General features: G+C 36.5%; 1 protein-coding gene and 1 long non-coding RNA gene across 2 annotated transcripts in view; both read left to right on the forward strand.

The window, feature by feature from the left end:
- LOC128641929 (uncharacterized) overlaps positions 1 to 14333 on the forward strand; it is a 175339-nt gene that overhangs the window by 41502 nt on the left and 119504 nt on the right. The window contains exon 13 of the mRNA XM_053694524.1: positions 12780 to 12874. Within this exon, the coding sequence (XP_053550499.1) occupies positions 12780 to 12874 (95 nt within the window). The remainder of the gene's footprint in view (positions 1 to 12779; positions 12875 to 14333) is intronic.
- LOC128641931 (uncharacterized) lies at positions 5121 to 7697 on the forward strand. The gene is made up of 3 exons (XR_008399597.1): positions 5121 to 5181; positions 6101 to 6195; positions 7654 to 7697. It is a non-coding gene; the product is annotated as an uncharacterized LOC128641931 (long non-coding RNA).

Consider the following 14333-nt stretch of genomic DNA (forward strand, 5'->3'; position numbering starts at 1 on the left):
GTGTTAGGTTCTTTTTCAGCCAGCTCAGCCCCATTGTTTCCTGTGGGGAAATCGTGCACGAGCACGTTTAGCCATCTTAACCGCTACCGTAAGCAATGCTGGTATTGAGGTGAGATGTGGAGCTAAATTCTGCTCTACGCTCACCTTTTTTGCGGCTAACGCCAGGGTTTAAAAAAAACTGTAATACCAGCGTTGTCTTAAGGGAGCGGTAAAAGGCTTGTTAGCACCGCACCCCTGTTACCGCAAAACTCGTAATCTAGGCGAGTGTTTGTTATCTTTGTATCTTTGTGGAAATATCATGGAGGTAAACTCAGGAGCGTGTGCATGTCTGCTGCACTATATAGTAATATGTTTTTGCAAGAATGCTATACATTTGCAAGAACACTAGATGGCAGTACTTTTTCTGTTATGTAGCGCTCCAGACAAGAGCCAAATGCTAACATAGCGCATGCCTAGTGATTAGAATATGACTTGACTGTGTGCATGACACGTGTCCATTGTACTGTTAGTTTGGTGTTTTTTACAACTTCTTAGTTTTTTGGATCTTTTCTCTGCCTTAGGATCTGCATGTCCGTTAAATGTTAGCAGCAGCACTTGGATAGAACAAAATATTGGGACATTTTTTGCAATTTGCTGAATATGAGGATTTTGTGGCCCTTAATCCTAACTTTGCAGCTGTAAGTATAAACAATTGTATGGCAGCTTCAGCCATTGTTTGTTGTCTTTTCTAATCCAAGCCAATTCATTTGAATAGCCACCATTTGATTTAGATACAGTGATAATAAACTCATAGGCATATATCATCAATAAAGCACCACATTGCAAAAGAATATTAATAAATATGAAAAACAGATATTTATTATAATATATTGAATATTATATTATTATTTATTATAAAACCATTTTTTGTATTTTTTACTCCTACATTTGTAGTTGGACGTGTTAACATCCTCACGCTGCCACAAGTGGTAAGCTTCAGCCTGGCAGCAAATGTTAGCAATAACAAATCAGTCGCTGAGGTCATTGTGGGCAGACTGCAGAATTCAAATGATGTCTACGTATTCCTGGATAATCTGAATAGCTCACTTGTTTTGGTAAGTTGTTAGTTCTGTTTGTAACAGTTATATCTGGGTTACTATTTAAAGGGACATGAAACCTAATTTCTTTCTTTCAGGATTCAGATAAAACATACAAATTTAAACAACTTTCCAATTTTACTTATATTATCAAATCAGATTCATTTCCCCTGATATCCTTTGCTGAAGGAGGGAGCAATGCACTATTGAGAGCCAGCTGAAAACACCTAGTCAGCCAATCAGGAGACAAATGTGTGTAGGCACCAATCATCAGTTAGCTCCCACTAGTGTAGAATATGTACATATTTTATCAAAAGAGTGGATACCAAGAGAACAAAGTGCATTTCCAATGGAATTGAATTTAAAAGTGTCTTAAAATAACATGCTCTAGCTGAAACGTGCAAGTTTATTTTAGCTTTCCTATTTAAGGGACAGTTTACTCACAAATGTTCTCCCCTTTAATTTGTTCCCAATTATCCACTTTACCTGCTGGAGTGTATTTAATTGTTACAAGTATTTCCATTAACCTTATATGTGGCATTTGAATTAATTATTTAGCCTACGGTAATCCCACCCATCCTGAAAGTTTTTGACCACGAGGCCAAGCTGTATTAACACAGCCAGTAGACGAAATTGCACTTCCAGTGGGGTATAAAAGAGATAAGGTAATACAATGTTAATTTCCATTGTTCTCTCCAAGTATTGGTGATTGGTTTATGGACAGATATAAGATAAAGAGGCATGTATATGTACACATTGTGATAAAGTAATGAGATCTGATTATACCTACAAGCTCAACCCATTTTATTAGGTTGTGGCTTCAAAACATAAAATTCAGCTAATTAATGTACACAAATAAGCATTAAACATAGCAAATCTCATATTTTATACTCTGCAGCTGGTAAAAAAAGTAATTGGAAACACATTAAGGGAAAAACAATTTTATAGTATACTGTCCCTTTAAATGGATATACTATCATGTAATGATGAGGTATAGGTTGCCAGATAGGGTTGTTACCTTCCTTCAACTGCTAAGGAGTTAAAGTAGAGATGCAAATTGTATCAATACAGGGTTAACCTATTGAGAAGCATTGCTTTCATGTTAAAGGAACATATATTTTTATATATATATATGAGCTCCAGCACTGAACAATAAATCACTGTGTAGTGTGTTGCAGAGTCATTGTTCTGGCCCCTGCATGACACACTCTAGCCTCTATGTGGGCAATGGAAAAATATACATTTCAGATATAAATTATAAGGGAAAAATGAGCAAAAAATATTTTATGGGAAATTCAATTTAACATTAATAATCAAATAATAAAGTTGGCGGGGGGGGGAGGAGAAATACAGATCTATAACACAGACTAAACAAAACAAATATAAAAGGAGGGGCTTGCTTTAAAAGAGCTTACGAGTTGATAGATTGAAGTATGAGGAAACATAAGGTTGTGGAATAGATTGTCATGTGGATGTTGAGGTAACAGGCAGTTTGAATGAGGAAGTTGAGGGTAAAGAGAATCTTTAAGAAGAGAGGTGGTAATTCTCTCTACATAGGTGGGTTTTCAAACAGTGTTTGAAGCTATGCATGGTGGGAAAAAAGTCTGATGGAATGGTATGTAGAGTTCCAGAGAGTGGAGCAGCCCAGGAGTCTTAAAGGGATATGAAACCCCAATTATTTTTTTTTTTCATGATTCAGACAGAGCATGTAATTTAAGCAAATTACTCATTTACTCCTATTATCAATATTTCTTCATTCTCTTGGTATCTTTTTTTGAAATAGCAGGAATGTAAAGCTTAGCAGCCGCTAATTTTTTGTTCAGCACTCCTGGGTATCACTTGCTGATTGGTGGATGTAGCCACCAATCTGCATGCATTACCCAGGGTGCTGACCCAAAAATGGGCCCTGCTCCTAAGCCTACATTCCTGCTTTTTCAAATAAAGATACCAAGAGAGTAAATTAGAAAGTTGCTTCAAATTGCAAGCTTTATCTAAATCAGGAAAGAAAGAAAAATAGCGTTTAATATCCCTTTAAGGTGAGAGAGATAAGTAGTAGGTATGAGAGCAGATAGACATATGTAGGAGGTTGATCAAATAAATGGTTTAGGGAATATTTGAAGAAATAACAAAAAATATAGCAAGGTGTGAGTTTCTTAAGAAATTTATAGGTTATGGGACTATTTTGAGAAGGATTCTAAAGTATATAGGTGCTGTACATCCACAAATATCTACAGCCACACATATCTACAGCCACACATATCTACAGCCACACATCTACAGCCACACATATCTATAGCCACACATATGTAAAGCCACACATATCTACAGTCACACATATCTACAGCCCCACATATGTACAGCCACACATATGTAAAGCCACACATATGTAAAGCCACACATATCTACAGCCACACATCTACAGCCACACATATCTACAGCCACACATATCTACAGCCACACATATCTACAGCCACACATATCTATAGCCACACATATCTATAGCCACACATATGTAAAGCCAAACATATCTACAGTCACACATATCTACAGTCACACATATCTACAGCCCAAACATATCTACAGCCCAAACATATCTACAGCCCCACATATGTTCAGCCACACATATGTAAAGCCACACATATGTAAAGCCACACATATCTACAGCCACACATCTACAGCCACACATATCTACAGCCACACATATCTATAGCCACACATATCTATAGCCACACATATGTAAAGCCAAACATATCTACAGTCACACATATGTAAAGCCACACATATCTACAGCCCAAACATATCTACAGCCCAAACATATCTACAGCCCAAATATAACTACAGCCCAAACATATGTACAGCCCAAACATATGTACAGCCCAAACATATCTACAGCCACACATAATGGAAAAAAATAAGTGATTATCTGAGCCGTTAAACAATATGGTAAGATTTTGAATTGGGAATCTTTAAAAGTGGATTTAGTTAGACAAAGAGTAAGAAAATCTATAGAAACATTAGTACTAGATTTGGGGAGTTTAAGCATTGAATGTTGCTATCTAACCCCGTAGTTTCCAGCTCGCCTGAAACAGAAGTTAAGAAGCAGCGGCCATAAGACCGCTGCTCCTTCACTTCTCCGCCCCCTTTTAGTTGGCGGACTGCAATCAACCCGATCAGATACGATCGGACTGATTGACACTCCCGGCATTACAAGCAGTTCACTAGAAATGCTTGTGCAATGTTAAATGCTGACAGTGTGTGCTGTTAGCATTTAGAGATGTCGGGCGGACATGATTCGTTACAGCCCATCTGGGATTGTTTTTGTAACAAAGTATAGTTTTGCTTATTTTTTAATAACTTTGTGCTGATTTTCAGACTACTAACCAAGCCAAAAGTAAAAGATGTATACACGCGTTTACAGACTCCCGTTAGCTCCTGTTTGTATAATCCGTCTTATCCTATGCAGGGAAGGGGGCGGGGTCTTCTTTTCTTGTTCTCCCAGCCTAACCTCATCAGCAGTGCTAAACTGGGAGCTTCTAAGTAAGTTTCTAAAAGGTTTTATGCTGGATTTTTATATCAGTATCTGGTGCGTATTCCTGCTTTATAGGTAGCGGTCTATTACATGCAGTTGTTATGACAATTGGTGTAAACTGTCCCTTTAAGCTCAGACAAGTGACCCTACACTGTATTACTAGTACCTTTAGACTATAGAGCGATTTGGAGCAGAGCCCATCTTCTCTTTATTAATTTGCATTGTCAACAGCTACTAATGATAAAATACTGTATACCCATAGACAGCGAGCTGTACAATAGAGAAGAGCACCACAAATAAATAATAAGTGATACTGGGTTCATACATTTGACAATTTTACTATAAAATCTTTTTTTGTTGTTCGCAGAAAAATGTGACCTCTGTGCCTCAGGCTCTGTCTCAAGCCCTTGTAAATAGAACTTTCCAGGTTCTTGGACCCAATTTTTCCTCTTTCAATACCAGTGATTGGTCCCAAGCTCTTTCAGAAAAACCTTGACAACATTGTGGCTGAAATCCTCTACAGAACAGCTTGGTCCTCATCCCAAAGAACATCACATGTCCATCCTACCAATCCGTGTAAGTGCACTGTAGCAATCCCTTGTGTTGTAGGAATTCTTACCGTCCTTTTGTTCTTCCCAATATGAGCGTAAGGTGACCTGACAACCGAACCTCTAATGAAGTATACAATGTTATAGCATCTCCTCGTTACAACTATCTTTGGCACCTAAAAATATTCCCCCATTTCTATTTTGAAACTTTAAAGGGAAAGTAAATGTGTCTCCATTGTCCAATATGTTTATTTTGGGTAAAGACTGGAATATTATTTTTTGTATATTCAATCTACAGTATATATCTAGCATAATTTTAATTACATTAAAGCTAAGACAGGTTGAACATTTAAATATCACATTGCTTCTAATATAATAGTGATGTAAATGATATGAATAAATCATTTCTTTCCTCTCCCATGGGGCAACATTAACATTTTCTGGTGCCCATAAAATCAGACTAATACCATGCACACTTCCCAATGCCACCTCTAATTAACTGTTAATGAGCAACCAAGTTGAGATTCCTGGAAATAGAATACAAAGATCTATCACTTGACCAGCAGGCAGGGGCACCTCTGAGTGCAGTCATCCATAGGCATATGGCTACTTTGCCTAATCACAATTCAACCCTGCACTCCCACATCTGGTAATGAGACATTGTCTACTAGCTTACATCTAAGCCATTGATTATATAATAATAATAATAAGATGTTTCTCAGTGTAAGACGCTGTAAACCTCAAACAGTATGATATGATATTAGCTTACCCAACACACTTTACCTTTTCCCAGAAAAAAACAAAGGCTATTTCCAAAGGTGGAAGAACATAGGCAAATTTGTTTAAAAATATTTGTTTTCATGATGTTTTAGTCTTCTCTTTACATAATTAAAATAAAATGTTGAACAGCCCATTGCTTATTTTTTATATCTATTTGTTTCCAATAGAATCAAAGGCTTAAATGGCAAATTCCCAAAGCTGAAGCCTGACATACAGAAATATGTTTATACATCACTCATCAAGACGTATCTCTCCCAAAATGGTAAGTACCAGAATTCAAAATTCAGCAGATTTAACAAATATGTAATATTGCAAGAGTTAGACACTTAGTGCACATCTCTTTACTAAAACCAAAGGAACGTTAAAATTGAAATTAAATTTCCATGACTCAGAGCATGCAATTTTAAACAACTTTCCAATTTACTTCTATATTCAAATTGTTTTTGTTCTCTTTGTATCCTGTGTTAAAGAGTTAAAGGGAAACTAAACTTTTTATTTTGTTGATTCAGATAGTGAATATAATTTTAGTCAACTTTCCAATTTACTTCTGTTATCTAATTTGCTAAATTCTCTTGGAATCCTTTGTTGAAGAAGCAGCAATGCACTACTTTGGACTAGCTGAGCACATTGGGTGAGCCGATAACATGAGGCATATTTGTAGCCACCAATCAGAATCTCCTGAGCCATACCTAGGTGTCAAGTTCAACAAAGGATACCAAAAGAACAAAACAAATTTGCTAATAGACGTAAATTGTATAGTTATTTAAAATCACATGCTCTGTTTGAATCATGAAAGCTAGGTAGGCTAATAAGAGTTCACACATGTTTTAACAGTCTATGGCAATAGTGTTTTCAACTATGTATAACATTGCTATGAACATTGTTCAATCTATGGCTAAAGACACATGTACATTCCTGAGCTCAACAAGAATTAATCTTTAAAGGAACAGTCAACACTGTAGATTTGCATAATCAGCAAATGTAAGATGACAAGACAATGCAATAGCACTTAGTCTGAACTTCAAATGAGTAGTAGATTTTTTTTCTGACAATTTTAAAGGTTATGTCTTTTTCCACTCCCCCTGTACCATGTGACAGCAATCAGCCAATCACAAATGCATACACGTACCATGTGACAGCAATCAGCCATTCACAAATGCATACACACTTATTCTTGCACATGCTCAGTAGGAGCTGGTGACTCAAAAAGTTAAAATATAAAAAGACTGTGCACATTTTGTTAAAGGAAGTAAATTGGAGAGTTGTTTAAAATTGCATGCTCTATCTGAATAATGAAAGTTTAATTTTATTGCGTGTCCCTTTAAAGGGACATGAAACCCAAAAAGTTTATTTCATGATTCAGATAGAGCAGGTCATTTAAGAAAAAATAAAAACGTTCCAATTTAATTCTATTATCAAATAGTGTTTGTTATCTTTGTATCTTTGTGGAATATCATGGAGGTAAACTCATGAGCGTGTGCATGTCTGCTGCACTATATAGTAATATGTTTTGCAAGAATGTTATACATTTGCAAGAACACTAGATGGCAGCACTTTTTCTGTCATGTAGCACTCCAGACAAGAGCCAAATGCTAACAAAGCGCATGCCTAGTGATTAGAATATGACTTGACTGTGTGCATGTCACATGCCCCTTGTACTGTTTGTTTGGTGTGGTTTTTTTACAACTTCTTTAGTTTTTTTATCTTTTCTCTGCCTTAGGATCTGCATGTTCGTTAAATGTTAACAGCAGCACTTGGATAGAACAAAATATTGGGACATTTTTGCAATTTGCTGAATATGAGGATTTTGTGGCTCTTAAACCTAACTTTGGCAGCTGTAAGGTATAAACATTGTATGGCAGCTTCAGCCATTGTTGACTTTTCTAATCCAAGCCAATTCATTGAATAGCCACCATTTGATTTAGATACAGTGATAATAAACTCATAGCATATATCATCAATAAAGCACACACATTGCAAAAGAATATTAATAAATATGATAAAACAGATATTTATTATAATATATTGAATATTATATTATTATTTATTATAAAACCATTTTTTTTTGTATTTTTTTACTCCTACATTTGTAGTTGGACGTGTTTAAACATCCTCACGCTGCCACAAGTGGTAAGCTTCAGCCTGGGAGCAAATGTTGGCAATAACAAATCAGCCGCTGATGTCATTGTGGGCAGACTGCAGAATTCAAATGATGTCTACGTATTCCTGGATAATCTGAATAGCTCACTTGTTTTGGTAAGTTGCTAATTCTGTTTGTAACAGTTATAGCTGGGTTACTATTTAAAGGGACATGAAACCTAATTTCTTTCTTTCCGGATTCAGATAAAACCATACAATTTTAAACAACTTTCCAATTTACTTATATTATCAAAATCAGATTCATTTCCCTGATATCCTTTGCTGAAGGAGGAGCAATGCACTATTGAGAGCCAGCTGAACACACCTAGTCAGCCAATCAGGAGACAAATGTGTGCAGGCACCAATCATCAGTTAGCTCCCACTAGTGTAGAATATGTATATATTTTTCAAAAATGGATACCAAGAGAACAAAGTGCATTTCCAAATGGAATTGAATTTAAAAGTGTCTTAAAATAACATACTCTAGCTGAATCGTGCAAGTTTCATTTTAGCTTTCCTATTTTAAATGCATATACTGTCATGTAATGATGAGGTATGGTTGCCAGATAGGGTTGTTACCTTCCTTCAACTGCTAAGGAGTTAAAGTAGAGATGCAAATTGTATCAATACAGGGTTAACCTATTGAGAAGCATTGCTTTCATGTTAAAGGAACATTTATTTTTATATATGAGCTCCAGCACTGAACAAACAACACTGTGTAGTGTGTTGCAGAGCCATTCATTCTGGCCCCTGTATGACACACTCTAGCCTCTATGTGGCAATGGAAACAATATACATTTTCAGATATAAATTATAAGGGGAAAATGAGCAAAAAATAAATCATTGAAATACGTGACCAAATATTTTATGGGAAATTCAATTTAACATTAATAACAAATAAATAAAGTTGGCGGGGGGGGGGAGAGAAATACAGATCTATAACACAGACTAAACAAAACAAATATAAAAGGAGGGGCTTGCTTTAAAGAGCTTACAGTTGATAGATTGAAGTATGAGGAAACATAAGGTGTGGAATAGATTGTCATGTGGATGTTGAAGTAAGGCAGTTTGAATGAGGAAGTTGAGGTAAAGAGAATCTTTAAGAAGAGAGGCGGTAATTCTCTCTACATAGGTGGGTTTTCAAACAGTGTTTGAAGCCATGCATGGTGGGAAAAAAGTCTGATGGAGTGGTATGTAGAGTTCCAGAGGAGTGGGAGCAGCCCAGGAGTCTTAAAGGGATATGAAACCCAAATTTTTTTTTTTTCTTTCACGATTCAGACAGAGCATGTAATTTAAGCAAATTACTCATTTACTCCTATTATCAATATTTCTTCATTCGCTTGGTATCTTTTTTTGAAATAGCAGGAATGTAAAGCTTAGTAGCCGGCCCATTTTTTATTCAGCACCTGGGTATCACTTGCTGATTGGTGGATGTAGCCACCAATCTGCATGCATTACCCAGGGTGCTGAACCAAAAATGGGCCCGCTCCTAAGCCTACATTCCTGCTTTTTCAAATAAAGATACCAAGAGAGTAAATTAGAAAGTTGCTTCAAATTGCATGCTTTATCTAAATCATGAAAGAAAGAAAAATAGCGTTTAATATCCCTTTAAGGTGAGAGAGATAAGTAGTAGGTATGAAAGCAGATAGACATATGTAGGAGTTGATCAAATAAATGGTTTAGGGAATATTTGAAGAAATAACAAAAAATATAGCAAGGTGTGAGTTTCTTAAGAAATTTATAGGTTATGGGACTATTTTGAGAAGGGATTCTAAAGTATATAGGTGCTGTACATCCACAAATATCTACAGCCACACATATCTACAGCCACACATCTACAGCCACACATCTACAGCCACACATATCTATAGCCACACATATCTGTAGCCACACATATCTATAGTCACACATATGTACAGCCACACATATCTACAGTCACACATATGTAAAGCCACACATATCTACAGTCACACATATCTACAGCCACACATCTACAGCCACACATCTACAGCCACACATATCTATAGCCACACATATCTGTAGCCACACATATCTATAGTCACACATATGTACAGCCACACAGTATCTACAGTCACACATATGTAAAGCCACACATATCTACAGTCACACATATCTACAGCCCCACATATCTACAGCCCCACATATGTACAGCCACACATATGTAAAGCCACACATATGTCAAAGCCACACATATCTAAAGCCACATCATATCTACAGCCACACATATCTACAGCCCCCACATATCTACAGCCACACATATCGACAGCCCCACATATCTACAGCCCAAACATATCTTACAGCCCAAACATATCTAGCAGCCACACATATCTACAGGCCCAAACATATCTACAGCCCAAACATATCTAAGCCACACATATCTACAGCCCCCACATATCTACAGCCCCACATATCTACAGCCACACATATCTACAGCCCCACATATCTACAGCCCCACATATCTACAGCCCACATATCTACAGCCCCACATATGTACAGCCACACATATGTAAAGGCCACACATATCTACAGCCACACATATCTACAGCCCCACATATCTAACAGCCGCCACATATCTACAGCCCCACATATCTACAGCCCAAACATATCTACAGCCCAAACATATCTACAGCCCAAACATATCTACAGCCAAACACAGTTAAACAATATGATAAGATTTTGAATTGGGAATCTTTAAAAGTGGATTTAGTTAGACAAAGAATAAGAAAATCTATAGAACAATTAGTACTAGATTTGGGGGGGCTTTAAGCATTGCATGTTGCTATCTAACCCGAGTTTCCAGCTCGCCTGAAAACAGAAGTTAAGAAGCATGGCCATAAACCGCTGCTCCTTAACTTCTCCTCCGCCCCTGTTTAGTTGGCGGACTGCAATCACCCCGATCAGATAGCAGCCGATTGGCCGTGAATGTACAGGGGGTGGCATTGCACAAGTCAGTTCAACTATAAATGCTTGTGCAATGTTAAATGCCGACAGTGTGGTGGCTGTCAGCATTTAGCGATGTCGGACGGACATGATTCGTTACAGCCCATCTGGGATTGTTTTGTAACAAAGTATAATTTTGCGTTATTTTTTTAATAACTTTTGTGCTGGATTTTCAGACTACTAACCAAGCCAAAAGTAAAAGATGTATACACCGCGTTACAGACTCCCGTTAGCTCCTGTTTGTATAATCTGTCTTATCCTATGCAGGGAAGGGGGGTCTTCTTTTCTGTTCCTCCCAGCCTAACCTCATCAACATAGCTAGAACTGGAGCTTCTAAGTAAGTTCTAAAAGGTTTTATATACTGGATTTTATATCAGTATCTGTGCATATTCTGCTTTATAGTAGTGTCTATGAACATGCAGTATATGAAAATTGGTGTATTACTGTCCCTTTAAGCTCAGACAAGTGACCCTACATACCGTATTACTAGTAACCTTTAGACTATAAGCGATTTGAGGCAGAGCCCATCTTCTCTTTTATTAATTTGCATTGTCAACGCTACTAATGATAAAATACTGTATACCCCATAGACAGCGAGCTGTACAATAGAGAGGAGCACCACAGATAAATAATAAGTGATCCTGGGTTCATACATTTGACAATTTTACTATAAAATCTTTTTTTGTTGTTGCAGAAAAATGTGACCTCTGTGCCTCAGGCTCTTCTCAAGGCCCTTGTAAATAGAACTTTCCAGGTTCTTGGACCCAATTTTTCCTCTTTCAATACCAGTGATTGGTCCCAGCTCTTTCAGAAAAACCTTGACAACATTGTGGCTTGAAATCTCTAGCAGAACAGCTGTCCTCATCCCCAAGAACATCACATGTCCAACCTACCAAGCTGTGGTAAGTGCACTGTAGCAATCCTTGTGTTGTAGGAATTCTTACCATCATTTTGCTCTTCCCAATATGAGCGTAAGGTGACTGACAACCGAACCTCTAATGAAGTGTACAATGTTATAGCATCTCCTCATTACAACTATCTTTGGCACTTGTCCCCCCCCCCCCCCCTCCCCGCCACACACACATACTCCCATTTATAATCTGAAACAAAACAAGTTTAAAGGGAAAGCAAATCATGCTGCTTCTACATAATAGTGATGTAAATGTTATGAATAAATCATTTCTTTTCCTCTCCCATAGGGCAACATTAACATTTCTGGTGCCCCTAAAATCAGACAATACCATGCACACTTCCCAATGCCACCTCTAATTAACTGTTAATGAGCAACCAAGTTGAGACACCCAGAAAATAGAATACAAAGATCTATAACTTGACCAGCAGGCAGGGGTACCTCTGATACAGTCATCCTCTGGCATATGGCTACTTTGCCTAATGACAATTCAACCCTGCACTCCCTCATTTGGTAGAGATAAATTGTCTGCTGCTTACATCTAGCATAAATGTATTCCATAATGAATAGCCATTGGTTATATAATAATAATAAGATGTTTCTCAGTGAAGACCTCTAACAGTATGATATGATATTAGCTTACCCAACACATTTTACCTTTTCCCACAAAATAAACCAAATACTCCTTTCAAAGGGGGAAGAATATAGGCAAATTTGTACAAATATATTTATTTCAAAAAAGTTGTTTCATTATGTTTTAGTCTTCTCTTTACATGATGAAAACAACATTTAATACAGCCCATTGCTTAGTTTTTATATCTGTTTATTTCCCATAGTTTTAAAGGCTTGAACGACAAATTCTCAAAGCTGAAGCCTGACATACAGAATTATGTTTATGCATCTCTCATCAAGACGTATCACTCCCAAAATAGTAAGTACCAGAATTCTGAATACATCCGATTTTAAAAATATGTAATACTGAAAGAATTAGACACTTAGATCTCTTTACCATGTTCAATTAATGGGACGGTGACGTTGAAATTAAACATTCACGTTTCAGAAAGAGCATGTAAATTTAAACAACTTTCCAATTTACTCCTATTATATAATTTGCTTTGTTCTTTTTCTATCCTAGGTTAAGGAGTTAAGCTAAGTAAGCTATTAAAGGGGACATTAAACCCAAAAACTTTCTTTCATGATTCAGATAGAGAATACAAGTTTAAACAACATTCCAATTTACTTCTGTTATCTAGCGTGCCTTATTCTTTAGATATCATTTGTTGAAGAAAGAGCAATAAACATGGGTGAGCCAATCACACGAGGCATCTATGTGCAGCCACCAATCAGTAGCTACTGAGCCTATCTAGATATGCTTTTCAGCAAAGGATAGAGAGAGAATGAAGCAAATTAGATCATATAGTAAATTAGAAAGTTGTTTAAAATTGCATGCTCTTTCTAAACCAGGAAAGAAAAAATCTGGGTTCCATGTCCCTTTAAGGGCTCACACACATTTTTTGCAGTCTATGGCAGCAGTGTTTGCAGCTATGTATAACATTGTTATAAACATTGTTTAAACTATGGCTATAGTATAGGCACATGCACATTCCTAAACTCACCTAGAATCAATCTTTAAAAGAACCAGGCATTCAAAATGTTGGTTTCATGATTCAGATAGAGCATGCTAGTTAAATAATTTTCCAATTTACTTCTATTATCCATTTGTCTTTGTTCTCTTGGCATCCTTTGCTGAAAATCACATAGGTAAGTTCAGGAGAGTGCACGTGCCTGCAGCCTTACATAGTAGCATGATTTACAAGAATGTTATACACGTGCAAGAGCACTAGATAATAACATTTATTATTATTATCATTTATTTGTATAGCGCCACCAAATTCCATATGCGTGCTACATAGGTATCTGTTTAACAAAAAAATACCAGCACATTTGTATACTAGAAGTTATAGAAACATTTTTAAAATTGTATCCTCTGTCTAAATCATGAAATAGTAATATTTAGTTTATATTATGCACAACATTTTATAAAATACTTTTTCATAACTTGTACACACAACTTATACACAGATTGATTTTATTGTTTATCTTTACTTTCATTTGTGTTGATATAATTAGAGCTACAAAGTTACTTTGTAATTATATAATTGTAAGAAGAGTCACAGTTTTACATTATAGCCATTTTTTATAGGTTTGCACAGTAATACATTGTAACACATACACACGATTATTAAGAAGAATACCACCTTAAGATGAGGTTGGATATGATGTAACATACAAGGAGGGCGTTTTAGAGAGATAGACATTTTTTGATTTGTAATTGTAACCTTTTTTAAATGCACTGCTGCTACAACACATTGTCACTCTCTGAGATCGAT

Source organism: Bombina bombina, chromosome 11, assembly GCF_027579735.1.
Source record: "Bombina bombina isolate aBomBom1 chromosome 11, aBomBom1.pri, whole genome shotgun sequence".
Taxonomy (NCBI): domain Eukaryota; kingdom Metazoa; phylum Chordata; class Amphibia; order Anura; family Bombinatoridae; genus Bombina; species Bombina bombina.